Here is a 20,852-nt window from a genome sequence, read left to right on the forward strand (position 1 = left end):
AGATTTCTGACTTACCGAGTTTTCAATGACCTTCTCTTGCCTCTATATATGATTAGTTTTACTTTTCATTGATATTCCTCTGGGGAAAGCGTCATTGTTCATTCACTCCTGATATTTTCTCTCATAGTGACAGTGTTTCTCTTTTGGCGCAGTACGTTTTCAGTTTTTTCTTCTTTATATCATGGCAACGTCACGCACCAGCCGTATTGCTGCCCTTCAGCAACGCTCTGTTTCTCATGTACCTTTAGAGGATAATAATCCTTTCAACGTTCTGCAAGATTCGTTCGATGATTCACAATCGGATATTCCTACCACCAAGGTTTCTACTACTCCTGTTTCACGTTCCTCAAACCCTCTTTCCAAGCCCTCCTCACCATCTATTCTCCGACTGCTAATTCAGGGAAGCGGACAAAAACTAATCCTCCTTCACCTACAGGTATGTCGAATACTATTTCTATGGAGCTGCTATTGGATGAGATTCGTGCACTTAAACCATATATGTCGGAGACTAATTCCTGTCTCCAGAATCTTGAGGATAACTGGTCTCATACACAACAGAGAGTGGTAGACCTTGAGGGTTCCTTGGCTTCAGCTCAAACGGTTATCGGCCAGGTTCCTACTATGCAGAAAGAGATTGCTTCTCTCAAACAACAAGTCGAAAATTTGGAAAACAGAAATAGGCGTAATAACTTACGTATTTATGGCCTTGCTGAAAATCTTGAAGGGTCAAATCCTATTTCATTTTTTCAATCCTTTCTTCCCACTCTACTCAATCTTCCACCATCACCTCCTCTGAATATTCAACGTGCTCATCGTTTGGGTCCAGCTTCTCGTTCATCATCGTCCACTTCCTCTGTGAAACCTAGAGGTGTTATCCTATATTTTTTGGAATATACTGACCTTCTGCGAGTCCTTCATGCAGCTAAACAGAAAGGGAAGATTTCACACAATGGCTCTAATTTGTTCTTTGCTCAGGACTATGCCAAAGCTACTGCGGATCGTCGTAAAAGATTTTTGGACATGAGGCCTGCTTTACGAGCTTTGAATGCCCGCTATGGGTTATTTCACCCCTGCATCTTTAGAGTCACTTATAATAATAAGACGACATCTTATGAAGACCCTGTTCACCTGCAGCAGTTCCTGGACTCCTGCCAAGCTGACTCAATGGACATTCCGCAACCATAGTTTATTGTTCGATTTATTGTCTCTTATTGTCATGTTCTCTTCGGTTGTTTGATCTCTTCCTCATGTATACTGTCTTTGTAGACTGTCTTTGTATGATATTCTTTTGTACAACTAATTATGTCTTACCCTATGTTTTGCTTCACGTTATTTTTCTCTTTTCGTATTCCTTTAGTTGCTGATCTTGTGGTCCCTGAGATTGTTTTTTCATTTCCTCAACTGCCTGGTGGTTTCTCCCCTTGCCGCGTCTTCGTGGAGTCTTCGACCAGTTGTGCTTCCTTCCTTCATGGTTCTTCCATCCCCAGTACTCTTGTATCTTTACGGTATGGATTTTGTTATTGAACTGACCTTCTGTGTTTGCCTTCTTTCTGTACTCTCTTTCCTCCCTTTTCCTTTTCCTTTCCTCAGCTCTTTTCTCTTCTTTTCCTCATTTTCTTGTTTCTCAAATTATTTCTTCTCCTTTCATCCATCATTCTTCTCTTTCTTTTCTTCTATTTTCCCATTTTTCTATATTTACTATATCAGGTACTTATCTTCATACTTCTATATCCTACGTCTTCTTTTTTCTTTTCTTCCTCTTCTAACACTACTTGCACCTTTTTCCTATTTTCACTTGTTGTACGGTTATTTTTCTGCTTATTATTGATATGTTTCAATTATTTTTTAGAATTTCTAGATGTCAATTAATGTAGTTTCTTGGAATGTTAAAGGTTTGGGGTCTCCTATCAAGAGACAACGTGTTCTTTCCCACTTAGCTCATCGGAAAGCAGATATAGTATTATTACAAGAAATTAATGTTAAAGATGTTGAAGTTTCTAAATTACGTCGTAACTGGGTGGGTCAAGTTTTTGCTTCACCGGGGACGGGAAAACGTAACGGGGTTGCTATTCTTTGTCATAAACGTTTGAATGTTCAGCTTGTGAAACAAGATAATGACACAGAGGGCAGATGGGTTGTTATATCGTTGTTGGTTAACAAAATTCCTTTAACTATTTTTAATGTATATGCTCCTACTGTTCCTGATAAGTTGTTCTGGCCTCAAATTCTCTCATCCACGATGCAATATACTGATGATTATTTTATTTTGGGCGGAGACTGTAACATGATTATGGACCCTCTCCTTGACCGTAAGTCCAATTCCCGATTTTCTCCTTCTCCAATGCATGCTCAGTTCACTTCACTTATTTCCCAACGATCCCTAGTTGATTCATGGCGGCTTTGCAACCCTACTCTGCAAGAATATACATACTTTTCCCCAACCCACTCTTCCCAATCCCGTATAGATTATCTTTTCATATCCAAAGCTCTCACACAACTCATCACTCACTCTGATATAGGCTCCATTTTAATCTCAGATCATGCCCCAGTCTCACTCCAGCTTGATTTACTTCCTCCCACTAAAGGTGCTAAGCGATGGAGATTCAATAATTCCCTACTCCTAGATACTTCGTTCTCTGCTGCTTTCCTTAATTTTGCTTCCCTTTTCTTTACGGACAATGAATCCCCTCAAACATCCCCTCAATTGGTATGGGACACTTTTAAAGCTGCCTCTAGAGATTTCATCATTTCATATGTTGCCAAGAAGAGACGTTTAGCCACGCAATCTATCTCCAATCTTACTTCCCGTATTAAACACTTGGAACAGGTATATTATTCGACCAAATCTCAATCTGATCTTAACAATCTCCTTACTGCCAAACTTTCCTTCAATAAAGTATCTACCGAATCTGCTAATTTAATTTTACTTAAATCCAGTGCGACCTATTATTCCTCACAAAATAAAGCTGGCAAGATGTTAGCAAATTATCTTAAGGTTAAAAAAGAGCGTACAAAAATTGAGTCAATTGTCTCCTCCACTAATACCACTCTTCATAAGGACGAAGATATTTTGGGTGAATTTTCTAATTTCTATCAGACTCTTTATACTCCTGAGTCTCCCCCTCTGTCGTCAACCATTGATCATTATCTATCTTCTATTCCTTCTCCCTCTGTTTCTGATGTAGATTTCTCCTCCTTAGATAAGGATATTACCTCAGTGGATATTTTAGAAGCCATTCGCGTTCTCAAAAGAGGCAAGGCTCCTGGTCCGGATGGCTTCTCCATTGAGTTTTACTCTCATTTCTCTGCGTTTCTTGTTCCTAAATGACATAAATTATTTTCTTTCTTTATATCTTCCCAAAAATCCGAAGGCTCCTTTCAGGAGGCATTGATTTGCCTTCTTCCCAAGGACAATAAAGATCATACTTTATGTAAAAATTATCGACCTATTTCTTTGATTAATCTTGATTACAAAATTTTTGCAAAGATTTTAGCTTTACGTTTAGACAAATTTTTACCCCAGCTCATAGGTAGGGAACAATGTGGTTTCATCAAGGGTCGTCATCTCTCTGACAACACGCGATTATTTTTCAATGTCCTTAGTAAATCACAGACTTCTCCTCATTCTTTAGCTGCTATAGCTTTAGATGCAGAGAAGGCTTTTGACAGAGTTAATTGGCCCTTTCTTTTGTCTTCTCTTAAATGGTTTGGCTTTGGGTCTAAATTTCTTTCCTATGTTTCTTTATTGTACTCTTTTCCTAGATCCTTTATTTTTGCTAATGGCCTTATTTCCTCTTCTTTTCCTCTGTTTCGTGGCGTTCGCCAGGGCTGTCCTCTTTCGCCCCTTCTTTTTATTCTTGCTTTAGAACCTTTTCTAACAAAAATTCGGCTTAATGCAAATATTTCTGGATTCTCTTATGGTGAAAAACAAGTAAAGTTATCTGCTTATGCCGATGACATCCTCCTTTTTATTTCTAATCCTCAAACTTCTGTTCCTGCCTTCCTTTCTGAAGTTTCTGATTTTGCAGCTGTGTCCGGTATAAATTGAATGTCGATAAATGTGAAATTCTTCCCCTTAATACATTTTGTTTTCATGCGGAGTTTATGATCTCCTCTTTTCATTGGAGCCCTTCAAAAATCAAATATTTAGGTCTCTGGTTTGCTCCTTCCATTAAAGAAAATGTCGCCCTTAATATTAAACACTTACATACTACTCTCAAAGACTCCACGGCAAGATGGCATCCTCTATTTTTATCTTGGTGGGGAAGATTAGATTCAATTAAAATGATGCTAGTTCCTATTATTTTATTTTTTCTTTCTAATCTCCCTATCAACGTTCCAAAATCCTGTTATAAAACTATTCATTCTATTTTATCCAGTTTCCTTTGGCAAAATAAGAGAGCTAGAATGTCTTTTTCCAAACTTAGACGTCCCAAGCACTTGGGAGGAGTTAATTTTCCTGATTTCTCCTCGTATCATACTTCCTTCTTTCTTTCTCACTCGCTTTCTTTTTTATCTGATTCATTATTAGATGCTACCTCTTTTCCCTTATGGGTTGACATCGAATCCTCCTTTTTTCACCCCTTCTCTTTTAAGGAGTTTGTTTTATTACCTCGTCTTCCAAAGCAAATGTCTTTGCCGATTCTTAAGAATTCTAGGAAACTCTTCTTTCCATTATTTCTAAATGGTCTTGATGAACGTACTCGATTTTTACAATCTTCTCTTTGGTATAATCCTCTTATTAAAATTAAAAATAGGACCCTTTTCTGGAAAGCTTGGTATGATCAGGGTCTCTTTTGGGCTCATCAACTCTTTCAACATGGTACTTGTATTCCTTTCCCTATTCTTCAGACTCGTTTTTCTCTTCCCCTTTCCTTCCTCTCCAAATACACGTTACTGATCCATGCTGTTCAAACCAGCTATAATTCTCTTCCCTCCTCTGTTTCTTGTACATCCTCTTCATCTCCTCTTACCCTGCCCTTTCTATTATCCTCTTCCTCTGCCTCCCAGATTTATAAAAAATTACATGAATCTCCTGCTGATAGAGATAAATCGAGCGTTGAACAGGCGTGGGAATTAGATTTAGGTGAGTCGTTTTCTCTCTCTTTATGGCAAGATATATGGAATAAGATACGGAAATCCTCTAGGGCAGCCAACACTACTCAAACTTTATTTTTTCTTTATAAACGTCTCATGCTCACTCCCGCTAGGTTGAATACAATAGACTCCTCCCTCCCCTCCAAATGTTGGTCTTGCTCAGAAGTACGGGCGGATCTCAAACACATGCTATTCCTATGTCCTCTTGTTCGTACATTTTGGTCCAAAGTTTGGCAGCAGCTTAACACTATTTTTTCCACTGATTTCCCCTTTTCTTTTACACACATTTTCCTGAGTAGCCTTTCCGATCTATGGTCCTCCTCCCCATTCAACACTTCTATTATTGATCATCTCTTAGCTGTAGCGTTTCAGCAAATTACCAAGGCATGGAAAGATACCTCATCCATATCCTATCAGGCTTGGCGGTATGGTGTCTGTTTTAATCATAGATTAGATAGAGCTTATGTTTACCCTGTTACAGTTTCCATCAAACGTGATTTATTGTGGTTACCTATCACTTCCTTCTTAGATTCCTCAGCCAAATCGTCTGTGCTTCTCTCCCCTCGTACTGAGGAAGTACCCAAACCTCCATGATTTCTTTTTTATTTACTTCTTCCCTTTATTTTCAACTTGTGCATTCTTCCTTTAAAAATATTCATCTTTTTTCTAGAATATTGCAAGTTTTCGTTTAAAATGATGTGATTTAATATTGATATTGTATTTTTCTTTGCTGAGTCTCTTTCTTTCTTCTTTCCCCTCTCCCCTTCTTTCTTTTCTCTTTCCTTTCCCTCTCTCTTTCTCGTTTTCTTATGCATTATAATGCTTTGCTTGCTTTTGTTTTCATATTGATATTGTATCTATTTCCTTACTGCATTCTTATATCCAATACAATTTTCTTTAAAACAAAAAAAAAATGATAACAATTGATTAAAAGGAGAGGGAAGGCCCTTGTTTGGGTCGAAAGACCTGAGATTAGTAAACTTTGCCCATCAGAGACATCCAGTAGCAGGGGCGTAACACAGGCCCACGCATCCCCCGCACTGCGGGGGGGCCCTCAAGCTCAAGGGGGCCCCCTCAGCACTGCACTTCGGCCTGAGAGCTCCTAATAGAGCCTGGAGGGGGCCCCTCCAGGTACCTGGCAGGGGGGCCCCCTCAATTACCGTTACGCTACTGTCCAGTAGAGAGGTGTAGCTGTGATTTTACAAGAGTGTTTGATGAAGATGGAAAATCCCCGACAATGTCGGCAAAAAGAGTTAGGCCAAGATGCTGGTTGGAAAAATTCATAATAGCCATACAGAGCTGTTGGGAATAACAACCAAGTCTCTTGTAAGCAGATGATGTCACTTTTGCTCAGATAGTCCACTGCTAATTTAGATAATAGTGTTGTCTTGAGCCCAGACGCATTCCAAGAGGAAATGGTCAGTTTGGTGTCTAACCACCTTGACGAGCCATTAGGAGGAGTACTGCTAGGAGCAGAATTCTGACTGCCCTCGTTGAGGAAACCCACGGTGGCTATGAATGTTGTGGGGGGCAGAAAGGTTTGGGTTACATCTCACCGAACGTTGATTATTATTGTATGAGATTTTCATGGAGTTGTCTGCTTTTGATGTGTCTGGCAGCCAATCGTGGGTTACCCCTGCGACCCTTTCAGGACACTTGTATAAGACCTCACAAGATCTTCCTGGGGGAGAACTTGGGGGTATTTTTGTCGAGGAGGAAACCAGAGTTCTATGCCCCACTCTTCGAAGTACACACTTATCTCACTCCCACATACTGCATCCTATATTGGAAATGTTGAGATTTAGGGGTCTAGGGAGCGGTGCTTTAATAGATTGTCTGAATGTCATAGAGGGAGTAGATGGTTCCTATTCAGTGAATAATTCTATAAACCTGCCATATTATTAATTAATTTCTGCGCCAAATATTATGGAGAGTAATCTGTTGTGGTAACCCAAACTCTGAAATGCTGTCACATTAAAACTTATAGTCCATCATAAATATAAAACGTTAAGACAGTGAAGAAAAAGGTAACAAAAAGTCAGCAATGTAATTGTTTATCTGTATGGTACCCCATGAAAACGCACTTTGAGTTTGAACTGCAACACTGCAAAATACATGAAAACAGATTCTGGAGGTTGAGGGAGGCTGAGCCTCTGTAGTGGATGTAGGCCTTCTAATATTTTGTCTTTATTTGGAATACCGGTTACTTTTTATTTAACCCTTTCACTGCGGCGGCTATTCCGACGCAGTGCTAAGGGGCAGGGGGGGGCGCGGCGCTCCCGCGCTGGTGACGGAACCGCTCCGTCACGTCCCTCGGGTGAGCTGTGCTTGTGACGGAACGGTTCCGTACGGCCCCGCCCGCTCTTTAGAACGTCAGCGCAGGCGCGAAATCAGCACAGCGCAGGCGTGGCGAGCGGGCCGTGACGGAACCGTTCCGTCATCAGCACAGCCCACCCGAGGGGCGTGACGGAACGGTTCCGTCACAAGCGTGGGAGGGGTTAATTAAATAGGGGATAGTTATTAATGCCCACGTTTTCAGTTGGTTGAGTCTTACTGCAGACACAGGAAGGAGTGCAGATGTGGCAGATGTGTTGGTAATGTATGAATTCTTCCACATTTTCGTATTACAACATTCTGATTACATCGGCTGAAATGTGAATTCCTGCAATCCAACCCAACCGAAAAATCAGGTAATACATCATTTTTCCTGTCTGCCTGTCCCGTCCCTCGTGGGTAATAGCCCTCAGACTCTGTTATACCAAGGGCTTTAAGTGAGCTGGGTCTTGCCGGTGCTCAGCACCTGCAGTTCTAAAAAGCAGGTGCTGAGACGGCTCCCTATAGTATTCTCAATGTTTGGCCTCACTCTCAAGATGAAAAAAATAATCTGAACTCTGCAGCAGTACCACCGTTCACTGCCTTTGATGTGCTTCAAAGAGACTCAGTATAGCTCTTTTAAAGTGTCACCATTTCAGAATGGAAGCATTTTCAATACTATATACAACGAAGCCATATTTGTTGCTAATTTATTTTATGCAACTAACAACCACTGGCAAAGCCAATAGTCCTGGCTTTTATGTATAATGTTAATTGTTGTATTATATATCTGGATGCAGTGATAGAAACAGCAATATACTAGACGGTTGGCACGCTAAGCACAGATTTTTTAGCTTATGTGTTTTTAAGCCACGCCCTTAATTACATCGGCACACACCCCTGGAACAGTAATGGCATGCACCCCTCCCCTTTTCCATCACACCAACACATTCACACACAATTAGAAAACCTCATTATACAAGCAACGCCCAGCCATGGCCCATGGAGGGAGTTTCGGTGGGGCAGAGAGGCGGGGTGGGGGGTGCTAAAAACCGGAGTATGGATAATTGAAGGTAAGTAAACAATTTAATTAATAAAACGAACTTCGTAGCGCGCCCTGCATCGCAAAATGCGATGCAGGGTGTGCTACGAAATTTGTTTTATTAATTAAATTGTTTACTTACCTTCAATTATCCATTCTCCATTTTTTAGCACCCCCCCACCATGTCCCTCCCCCGCCCCGCCTCTCCGCCTCACCATAACTCCCTCCACGGGCCGTGGCGGCAACGCAGCACAGAAATGAATCCATGTGCACACAACATCACTCGCATAACAAAGTTCTCGATGGCAGCACAGCCACAAGACTCCTGATACTGGACGTCCACATTGTGAAACAGTGAGCAGGAGGCAAACCAGCTCCTATGGTAACAGAGTCCAGACTGGATACAGCAAAGGAGCCATACTGAGCGGTGGCATGCCACTGTCACCTTGTCTCCCCTAAGAGGAGAAGAAGCACAAGGGCCCACCTAAAAAAAATGACCTGAGAGTCCACTGACTAAGAAGCCTCTAGTCATGGCCACCTCGAGAGGCATACCCAATGCTGATGGACGCTTAGTTAGGAGAGCCATGGTAGAATGCAGTAAGGCTAATGGGACCCTTCTGATGATGGTCCTATGCTGCCCATGGTCAGCAATTGTTATTTTTATTGCTCTTTGTGTGGTTGCTGATGTTCTTTCTTGGTCGCTAAGTCTTTGAGACTCTCGGGCTGCTACAGTGCATGACATCTCTCATTCGAAAGGCCCACTTCAGAGCACAGAAATGGGGTATGAATTGAAGGGTAGAATGCCTAGGTTCTTTGAACGGGAAGAATGTCTGAAAAGGATGACTAGCAACATAAACATAGGTGCCCCTTTGTTTTGTGTTGGAAGGGAGGGGTTCCCATTGTACACTCCCCTCCGAAATCCTACACCCTCTGGCAAAGCCAGAGAGATAGGCATGGCCCCTCAGTCCCTCATGTCAGAGCTTTTGGAGATCAACGAAGTATTGCATAGACATGTCTCATCAAATACCTTTGTAAGGTCATACGTTAGCATGGATTTGAAGGCTTCAAACCCTCATGCCTATTCAAGGTGGATTTATTTTTTCTCTTTCCTCTTGACGATGTTCATCCGCTAGTAGCAGACAGTGGAATGATCATTCTCATTGAAGATTTAATAATTGAACTTATCCAACAATAAAAGTACATAGTGCTAAGCAATGCCCAATGGAAGAATTCTTCAGACACTTCCATGGAGAGACGGGCCATTTCATGGGTTCCTGATTTTTGTGTCTAGCACTTGGTCATCCCATCGTTGTGATGCTAAGTGATATTCCAGAACCTACCTATGATTGTTCCTAAATTCATCAGGCATCCCAAACATGTAGGGATTATGTGTGGTGTGTGAGTCTGAATGGAGAGGGCGGTTAGATCCATTTTTGATGCCCTCAGTTTCAGCATGGCAAAGAGATGGAGGATGGAGACGCTTTCCCAGACAACGGAAATGTATTACCTGCATTCTTGTGGCTGTAGGGTGGGGACCCAGACACTGTAGGGCCATATATCTCATAGCGTTGTATTGCCCTTTCATCAAGCAAGGTAATGCAAGGGCAGCCCAACACTAAAGTCAGATTTACCAAGCAACGCACGGTCACCTTGCGTGGCCTTGCTGTGCTTTGTAAGTCTGGAGTAAAGCAAGGTAGTGCAAGTTGCTATCTTTTGTTACTCTGTCCCAGGGAGGCGTTGCATGGGTAGGGCGTGGATGTTCCCACACTTCCACCCATGGATTTTGGCACATTCCCAGATTTACAATTAGTAGTAGACCTCAGGATGGTTAAAATGCTATGCCTTCCCAGGGGAGGCGTATCATGAAAAAATATATTTATTTCTCCTCATTTATTAGGTCTCGCCTGAGCCGGCACATGTGCTGCATGGCAAGACATTTAGTGTGTGGGCTTTTAAAAGTCCGACCACACGCTTTTGGATGGCATAGTGCGTGCGGTTATGTGCACATTGACGAGCAGAGGCACCACCTAGCTTTCCTCTCTCGTCATGGTGCGTGCACATCGCACACCACTCGCCAGCCTGCTTTTGCCGTTGCGCGCACGCGCACCACTCGCGCCCTTCTAACGAGGCTGGTTGCGGTATTTATTTTAATATCCAGTTATGCCTAATACATAATTCACACTGTTGTGTTTTTTCGCTCGACAGTATCTGAATTCTCCAAACAAGTTCTTTGTACCTTGCAGCAATTGTCGAACCTCCTAGCCTACTGCATTCTTCTTATCAGGCTGAATGTGACCTTTTTAAAATAAAAGAAAATTGACCCTCATGTTCCATTTTTACATACCACGTGTATTTATGCCACACTCTCGTGAGCGGGCATCTTTAACTTTGAACATTGGTAATTTTGCACGTACTTTACAACAAGGCTGTATGTGGCATTTTATGCATTGGACTATCGCTTCCACTTAATGGACCTTGCAGCATTCATCATTTACTTCACATGAAGTGGTTGATGACCTCTGACAGTCACTCGACTTTCAACGTAAGTTGCTGAGTAGGCGTGCACGCTTACACGGTGGCCGCCACTCTCTCTCTTGATATATATTTTCCCCAAAGTATATTAGAAATGTTTCCCTGGTCGAATTTGCTCCATGCGCCGAGGGAATAAAATTTCTAAAATTAGCTGATCTAAGTGAGTCCAAGGCTGCCCTTTTTAAATAATTTTCACCCAGCTGATTTGAAGTAACTTTCTCTAAATACATCACATTTTTTTAACTTTCTAGAATGCTGTGGGGATCGGGAAGATATGCTGCACTTATCGCATTCTCTATACCTAACGGTGCACTTACCTCAGACTCCATATTTAACCGGACTCCTTTTGGCAACTAAAAACTGATGAGCTATTGAAGCCCTTTCTGTCTTTTGTATACATATGCAGACAGCCTATATGTACAAATGAGTGCTGTTATTAACTATAGAATCATTCTCCCCTTTGAGGACCAACCCCTGTTTTTCTGGCACTGGACATACATCCATTAATACGTTTTGATCCATTTTCTGAGCTTCATCCTGAGCTGGAGGAGCTTTTCTTTCCCTAATGACCAATATAAGCCCATCTTACATCTAGGTGTTGATTAGTGCACATTCCTTGATTTTTTCTTTTTAACTTATAGACCATACACAATTCTGGTGTGAGCATTTGTCTCCCCACACAGGCTGTTCAAGTTTATTTAGTGATTTCTAACCAAAAGCACGTAGCCACAGGGACGAAATGTCAACGATCAAACTATTGATCCATGTTTTCAGTCAACCAGCCTAGAAAAAGTGCCAGTGATAATATAGTTTGTATGTTGAACTGTTTTCAAATGAGAGAACTGACATTTTTTTATTGAATTATTCCTCTGTCTTATGTTTAGGCTATTTTGCATTTTGTATTGTCAGACTCACATGTCCACATTGTGTCACTTTATCACTAAGTCACAAAACAGAAAAATATGTGTACAACTTGGGTGCATGCTTTAATAATATACCAAGTAATTACAGGTGTTGGTGTGTGTTGTCTTGTTTATTAAGGGATTTTGGGCGTGCCTGGTGTTGTTTGATACGAGCTCATACTTGCAAAAAACCTTCACTGGTCATTCATTAGCCTTTATACATAGGTGTATTATTTAATGACAATGTAATAGGTCCCACATTTATGCGAGTTTAAGCTATTGGCACTGTAAATGACAATGCCTTTTATTTATTTTCAAAAACAAAAATAAAAGGCATTGTTATTTGCAATGTCAATAGCTTAAACTCGCCGAATGCGAGACATATTGCATTGCAAATGCTTGTTCCACTTTTTACATGTGCTCCATTCTGCAACACACATAGGAAGAGAAAAAAGCCTCAGAGGATTGTTTGTGAGCTGGAAAGGCCCCTTCCTGCGCCAAAACAATTGTGCATGCAACCCCATGCACCCTTGCACCCGTTGGCACAAGGCAGCACATTGTGCACCAGTGCAAGGAATGGATAGGAATGTGCCGTATACTATTAAATATGGTGCATTCCAGCCCTCTCCCTTTCACACAGGAAGGTGTCTTGCTGTGCTGCATTGCGTGTAAGTTTGATAAATCTGGGCCTGAATTGAGAAGAAAGGAGTCAGGGCTACCCTTTCAAATGTAATGAGGAACTTGTTAGAAGTGCTCTGTTGATAATTTCTTCTTGAACACTGCCATTTGGTTGGGTGAGTGGGTGACTGCAGTTTTTGTTGCTCAAGGTGAGGAATTTTCTACACAGGACCTGCCCTTTTATCTGTCTCTCGTTACTGCTCTAGGAAGGATGATGGCAGCCAGGTGTAGAAAACTCACACCAATATCGATATGTCTAGGATACTCCTGCCTGTAGCTACCTGAGTGGCTGCCAGCTGTTAGGGATGTCCCTTAACATGTACCGGAGAAATGCCTGAAAATGACATATTTGAAAGTGATCCATCTCAAACTGGTCCTGAAACCTTAGACAGTGGATGTTCCTCCAGTGTTCGAAAAATGTGAATAAAATTGAGATCCAATCTACTTTGATTTGTTCCAGTTCCAAGCTCTTCTTGACCATGGAAGAAAGTTCTCTACAGAGTACTTGAAGAGTAGCTGTGAAATCAGGACTGATGCATCACGACAGTCTCCAAAGGAGGATGGACAGTTATGGAAATCTTCTCTTTTTTGCTGGAGGAACTTAGGGTCTGCGTGAGGTGCCAAGATGGCTGTATGCCTGCTGGTAGAGGGAAGGAGTGGGTCTGGCCCTGTAGAATGAGAAGCCTAGGGGGATGTGTACAAGGAAGTGGAGGAGAGAGGCGTTAGCCTTCCTGGCTTATCACCTCTCTCCTCCACTTCTGAAACGCAAGGCTGCACCATATGTACAAGTATGTTGTGCAGCCTTGCGGTGCCCCCTGTGATGGCACTAAGTTTAGCAACTTATCGCCAACACAGGCACCCTTGCACCAGCGTGCAAGGGTGTCTGTGTACAGGGGAGGATTGTTTATGTGTAGGAAGGTGTCCCTTCCTGCACAACAATCCTAGAAAAGCCATCCTGTCACTTTCATGTGTGCTGCTTCATGCGGCACACATGAAAGTGACAAAATGGCATTTTAAAAAAAAAGTTTGTTTATGTGCAGGAAGTGACACCTGCCTGTACATAACCAAACAATGGCATTTTGCCTTTTCAACAAGGCAGCACACATGGAAAAAGCAAAAACAAGGAGAAATAATGTATTTCTCCTGGTTTCATCTTCTTGAGACCACTTTTTACTTGATCTTAATTTTGGCGCTGCCTCCGATGTACGCCACCCTTGTACATAGGGAGCAGCGTCAAAATGAATGGGTGTTGCACTGGAACGCCCACCGCAACATCCACTGCCCACCCTTTTCAACCTAAGCATAGCGTGAAAGGGGGACTTATGTGGCTTAACGTTATCTTGTACATATGGTGCAGCCCCTATCGCCACCACGGTGTCACTATAGGTGATGTTGTGGTGATCTTAGGGGCTCTTACATATGCCCCCTAGTGTGTTCTCTGCACGGGTAGCACCAACAGAAAGCTGACCTACCCAAAGCACGAATGCAGGAGTGCCCCGTGCCATGAAGGGGTACCGCGGTCACTATGCGCAAATTCCGTGTGATCAGCATTAACACTGTCCCTTTGGCAGGGAGCAGGATTTACTAGTCACATTAATTAAATCTGATCTTGATTTCTTTTTGGGAACATTGATAATATATGACTGCCTGCTTTAGAGTTTGTATCTTTACAAAGAACTTTACTGCAAGCTGTCAAACGCACAAAAGCTACACATCTGCACTCACCAGTGGGCGGCTCAGGAGCTGCTGTTGTTTTTGTTCTCGGTGTTTGTGTTCTTTCAACGATGGGTACTCGGGTAGGCCGAGGCACATGTCTTATAGATGAAGAAGGGGCCCGGGGCACTAACCCGTTTCCTGTGGGCAAACCACAAATAGTTAACTTCATAACATGAATAGTTTGTAAACACTAATCGGGAAAATATCACCACAGGTTCCAAGTCATAGTTTTTTCATTTTTGAATTACATTTATTACAATACTGAAATTTAAAATACTATTAATAACATACTTAAATAGTTAGGATCAATCATCTATCGAATGCATTCACAATGAATCTTTTCTGCCTAGTCGTTCTTCTACGTCAAATACATGTTGAGTAGATGGTTGGAACATCAGAGACAAGCAATGCACTTGCCCCCTGGAAAGAACATTTCTTCCCTAAAATTTGGAATTTTATCCTATACTTTTTTTTATTGCAGATTTTTACATACTACTCCTCTCCCTATTCGTATAGGGCCTTCCTGCAGTCACCTTCTTACGTGGTTTCTTGTCTGTTCTTGGTGCAGGTTTAATGTGGTCCCTCCTCCAGCAGATCTCATATGTAGGAGTAAATTCCGAGAAATATGCTTGTTCCTTTGACCAATTGAGTAGATACCTACCACGTAGGCCTAAGTCCTGCTCTAGAAGGCTCAGGTTCTGACAGGTTACTTATATCAAAAGCTTTTTGTTTGTAATGCTTGCACAGTAAAAATTGACGCCCCTTCGTAAATGTAAACTTCCAAATCGCAAGGGACCATTGAAAGTGACATTGAAATGTGCAAATTTATTTACAAATTGCCATTTTATCATGTGAATCCTCTCAAGCTACAAGACAAAGGGGCAGTAAAGAGGAGCCCCCTCATCACTGCGAAAAGCATCAAAACTTAGGCCCAAATGTATCAAGTGCTTGCGGGACACTTGTGTCGCAAAAGGTAACAAATGCCCTTAAATTAGATTTACCATGCCCTTGCATGGCTTTGCATGATATAGAAAATCTGGAGTAACACAAGGCAGCACAGGTCGCTGCCTTGCGTTACTGTGCCTGAGGAAGGCAGTTCATTGGGCACACAAAGTGGCTCTGAGTGAAAGTAAATCTAATTTAACGGCTTGTGTTGCCTTGCCTTGCATGATGCAAGGTCAGCACAAGCCCTTGATAAATCTGGGCATTTGTGAGGGAAAGCAGGATTTATAAGAGGGAGCAGACAATGGCATATTGAATCACAGCATTCTCGCCAGAACGCATTTTGTAAGAAGACAAATTATTTAGGAACCACCACCTCCAAGGACCCTCCTCCTGTGGTAGGACATATATAGGAGCATTTGAACAAGTCGTGGAATCTCAGGTTCTAAAGCTGATGGTGGAGGTTACATCTGTTTCCCCTTTAGAACCTTGCCCCCATTTTATTTACTCTCAATTATTCAATACACTATGTCCTTATTTTACTCAACCTGTAATCAAGCCCTGGCATAGGCAGCTTATCCAGAAATTTAGAAGGAAACAATACTTCTTTCCTTGGCCAAAAAACATGGTATAGATGTGTTTATTCTCTCCAACTATCAGCCTATCTCTCTCCTTTCCTACATGTCGAAAATTTTGGAAAAACTAGTAAACAGCCAGCTAACTAATTTTTTAGAAAACAATAAGCAGACTGGTTTTTACCCTATTAAAAGCACAGCGTCCACACTGTTAGCTGTACTGGATGATATTAGGTCAGTAGTCGGTAATGGCAAACCCGCGGTCCTGATCCTACTTGACCTGTCTGCAGCTTTTGATACCGTCTCCCACAGCTTATTGATTAACACACTCCATGAATTTGGACTACATCTGAGTGCCTTTCAGGGATTGGTCTCTTTTTTAAAGAATAGATCGCAGATAGTCCAGCTGGAACCTTGCAGATCTCGCTCTTTTAGATCTAAATATGAAGTTCCCCAGGGCTCCTCTTTGAGACCCACCCCATTTTAATGTGTATGTTTCTATGTTAGCAAAAATTGTAAGAAAGTGGGGCTTCAAAGCCTGCTCTTACGTAAATGATATCCAGCTGATAATATCTCTGGAAGAGAAACAAGAGGAGACCCGAGGCAACATTTAAGAATGCCTCACCTAAGTAGCAGGCTGGGTGGCATCTCATTGATTAAAATTAAATACAGATAACACTGAAAAACTGCTATTCGTGGTGTTCATCTGACTTGGGATGCCTCTTGGTGGCCAGATTCACTGGGGGAAACGCCCACTCTCAAGAAATCAACTAAAAATCTTGGTGTCATTATTAATGACAGTCTTTTTACAGCAAGATCCTGTTTGGGCCATGTGCAGTAAATGCTTTCACATTCTGAAGCTCCTGAGAAAACTATTTAAATGGATACCAATAGTTTGGCAAAAGATCATAGTCCAGGCTCTTATAGCAAACAGATCCGTCTATGGCAATGCCTTATTTGTGGGCACGGCTGATTACTTATTCACAAGACTCCAGGTAGTCCAAAATGCCACTGCTAAATTAATCTGTATTATGGACAGATTCAGCTCTGCATCTACTTTCTTGGCTGCTCTTCTTTGGCTTCCTATGCGAAAAAGAGCAAGTTTCAAACTTTCATGCCATGCATTACACTGGACCTGAGATCTTACAGACTACATTGTAGTTTTGCAAGTCTACTTGTGACTTGAGATCCCGTAATTTAGCCATGGCCAAGACCAAACCAGTAAGGAAAGCCAGGTACGGCGGTCGATCGTTCTCCTATTTAGCTGCAGTCCAATGGAATTCTTTATCCTTTGACATCGAACTTACTGATAACTATTCTTCATTCAGAAAGAAGCTAAAAACCTGGCTATTTTCGGGATAACATCCTTTCCTATGTTCTTACAGTGTAGGATTCTCTCTGTGATGGTCAGAATAGGCAGTTTACTAGCACTGTGACATCCCCAAGGGGATAAGTGTTGCGCTTTACAAATATGATAAATAAATAAAATAAATATTCCTTCAAAAAGATGGAGGTCTGCTGTCCTTGTAGGCCTCTATTTCTTCATTCAACCTCTTTCCACGGAACCACAGAAAATTTGAATAAAACAATTTCTAGATCATGAATATTCACGAGGCAGGGATTTCAGCTCACTCCTTTCACCCTGTCCTGGATTAGTTCAACGAGCACGGCACAAAGATCTGCCCAAGTAGCTAGCTGTGAGACTGTGGTCAACGATGGCATGACTCTTTCACCAGGCCAAATACTACCGCTGGCCTGGATTTTTAGTAGCAAAGGCCATTGGTTATTCTGGGCCTGCTTTTGCAAAATGTTTGGTAAATCCAAATGTTTTTTGCCACATTTGGTCCGGAACGTTCATGGGAGACATCAGCCACAAATGTACACTTTTACATGCCTACCCTAATGTACACAACATACTTAGGAAAAACCCTATCAGACCACAATCCACTAGAAGTTACCCTTACATGGGGCAGAGTGCCCACACCAGTGCCCACATGGAGATTACAGCCCTCGCTTTTGGAAGATTCTGCACAGCACACTAGCTACAGCTATTACTTACTACTTTACTGAAAATGCCAACACAGCTAGCTCAAGACAGGTGGAATGGGACGCATTTAATACAGTAATAAAGGGGGTAGCTATTAGTGTGAGAATAGGGGAACGTTCAGCCCTATTAGACAAACTTACAGACTTAGAAAATAAATTAGGTATGCTGGAAAGGAGAGCACAGACATATGCTGCCAGTAAGGCTGAGTTGCAAGAAGCCCATATAAGTAAAACATGCAGAATTACTAGAGTACTTAAGACTACTAGACTACCGGTTGTACACACAAAAGCAGCATACGGAGGCGGAAAAAGCAGGGCCACTGCTGGCAATAATAATATGAAACACACAGACCACGACTCCGATATTAGCAATAACCACCCCAGAAGGGACAACTGTAAATACCCAGCTTGAGATTAACTAAGCATTAAAGCGTATTATGAGACGCTATATGCAGCACCCCCTGAATTATGCGATGATGATTATGATGCATTTTTCGGGGAATTCCAACTACCACAGTTGCTAGAGGAACACAGGGAAGATTTAGAAAAACCCATAACAGAGGCAGAAATTAAATCGGCAATCAAGGCACTACCCAAAAATAAAACTCCAGGGCCCGATGGACTGCCTGTAGAATTTTACGCAACATATATATCAATACTGACTCTACAACTTAACAAGATGTATCAGGTATCAATAGAAACGGGCACTGTACCTAATACCACACTTCAGGCCATAGTAGTCTTTCTGCTGAAGACTGGTAGGACTAGTACAGATATAACAGGCTATAGCCCGTTTTCGTTGCCAAGCACAGACTATAAGATTCTAAGCAAACTCTTAGCTAACAGACTGCAACAATGTATACCTTTTTTAATACATACGGATCAATGTGGAATCATACCAGGCAGAAATACAGCTCTGAATATACGTCGGCTGTACCAACTGATGACAAGAGCGCCATCGCACACTAACATGCAAGGCCGTATAGCACTGGACTTGAGACAGGCATTTGATTCACTGCAACTATATGTTCCATACTTTTCCAAAAAATGGCCTTCCAGACTACTACACAAAATGGATAGAACTGTTATATGTCAATCCAACAGCGCAATATGTAGTAGCATGTGGCACGAGAAAGGGCTTCCCGCTCTCAACCTTAATATTCATTCTTGCCCTAGAGCCATTAATGGTTAGGATTCGTACACTGACGCCACAACATGGGATACATACAGGTAATGACACTCACATTGTTTCGGCCTACGCAGATGATCTTATATTATACCTCTACGACCTCCGAGGGGATCACATGCACTTTGGCTCATGGATATTTCAAATAGCAACTGACACCTTTAAATATTTAGGGATTCAAATTTATAAAGCTTTGGAGAATATGATAGATGGTCATTTATCCCGTGCGATCAACCCACTAAGATCACAAATACGGTTCTGGACATCACTACCTCTGTCAGTGGCCGGTAGGATAACGATCACCAAAATGGTGATGCTTCCCAGACTGCTTTATTATTTTACTACCATACCTATACTCTTCCCAATGCACATCTTCAAAACGATAGATACCTTGCTGGTGGAATTAATCTGGCTTACTGGATAGTGGGCCGAAATCTGCAGGAAATAGGCATGACACAGAGGGAGTGGAGCCAGGGCAAGCTACAATGCTCCTTCTACCAAATAGTAAGATACTATCGACTACACCTCCACTACTAAAAGTGGCTTTAATGTATTGGAGGAAGGCATTACGATATACTAAACAGCAAATCCCATGCACCCCCAACATACCACTGATGGGTATTCCCTTACAACTAGAGGTCGTGATGCAAAGACGCATCTCGGTCTGGTTGGAAACAGGTGTGGATACAATAGGAATGCTATTTGGATATGGTATGCTACTAGATCATGGTACCTTTGTAAGAGAGCATGGGGTACCCAGTTCACTATTCCTAATGCATGCACGTATATCGCGATTCGTCCGTGATATACTTGGGCACCAACTGGCACTGAACCCCCGACAAATGAATTGGTGCACATGTAGTTCCTAATGTGAAATGGGGGTCATTTTACAAAATGGTTAGCACATGGAATCAAAACACACAGCAATACCACTCAATAACCTTAGAGACAAAAGGAGCACCAATGTGGGAAGGGAATTCATGGACAAGGAATGGAAGATCATACTTGAATACCCCAGAAAGGTGTCACATAATTTGAAGTTTAAGTTTATTCAACTAATGATTTTACATAGGGCATATCTATCTCCTCGCAGATTAAGTGTCATGTTTACCGACGTGGCAGATGCGTGTCCCCGCTCTCAGCAATCTGAAGCTACTTTACTTCATATGATATGGTCATGCCCGAGACTCAATCAGTACAGGTCCACAATACATAAAATATGTAATACATTAACGCCAGGGAGGGGCAGAGAACGTTAGAATGTCGTCTAGTGGGGGTGACTGTAAAAGCTAAAAGTGGAAACCCCACAGCCTGTTTCCTTAATTTGCTGTTGATACTTGCTAAAAGAACAATAACAATGCGTTAGAAGGCAAGAAAGCCACCATCAATCATGGATTGGTACAACAAAGTGGTCTCAGGTGGGGCAGAACTGAAAGTATAGAGTTACAAAGGGAGGAAAAATGGGGCCTATGTAAAAAACCTATTTCACTTGAATGAATATTATGTTAGAGGAATACAAAGCGATTGACATTGATACACTTGTACAAGATGGATAGAATCCTGTGATAAAAGTTGGGCCAAGTTGTCTAATGTTGGTATAACCAGGATGCATCAAGTAACTTTATTAGAAGTCCATTGTAAATACTCTGCTATCACCAGTAATTGTAAAATTTGCTGCTATTGACTGCTATTGTGATATATAAAGCAATTATTGAGTTCATCGGGAGGGAGGGAGGGGAATGTTTAGTAGTAGAATTGGTCTATATATTAGGACAAGATATAAACTATATATTATGTAGTGCTGTCTTCATGAATCCACATAT

The 20,852-nt window shown here is 41.8% G+C and overlaps 1 protein-coding gene across 4 annotated transcripts in view; it reads right to left on the reverse strand.

Moving 5' to 3' along the window:
• The window catches only part of ABI3BP (ABI family member 3 binding protein), a 2,192,437-nt gene that overhangs the window by 200,768 nt on the left and 1,970,817 nt on the right, over nt 1–20,852 (reverse strand). For all 4 annotated transcript variants that reach the window (XM_078657771.1, XM_078657774.1, XM_078657775.1 and 1 more), the window contains one exon: nt 14,290–14,418. In XM_078657771.1, the coding sequence (XP_078513897.1) occupies nt 14,290–14,418 (129 nt within the window). The remainder of the gene's footprint in view (nt 1–14,289; nt 14,419–20,852) is intronic.

Source organism: Lissotriton helveticus, chromosome 8 (assembly GCF_964261635.1).
Source record: "Lissotriton helveticus chromosome 8, aLisHel1.1, whole genome shotgun sequence".
Lineage (NCBI taxonomy): Eukaryota > Metazoa > Chordata > Amphibia > Caudata > Salamandridae > Lissotriton > Lissotriton helveticus.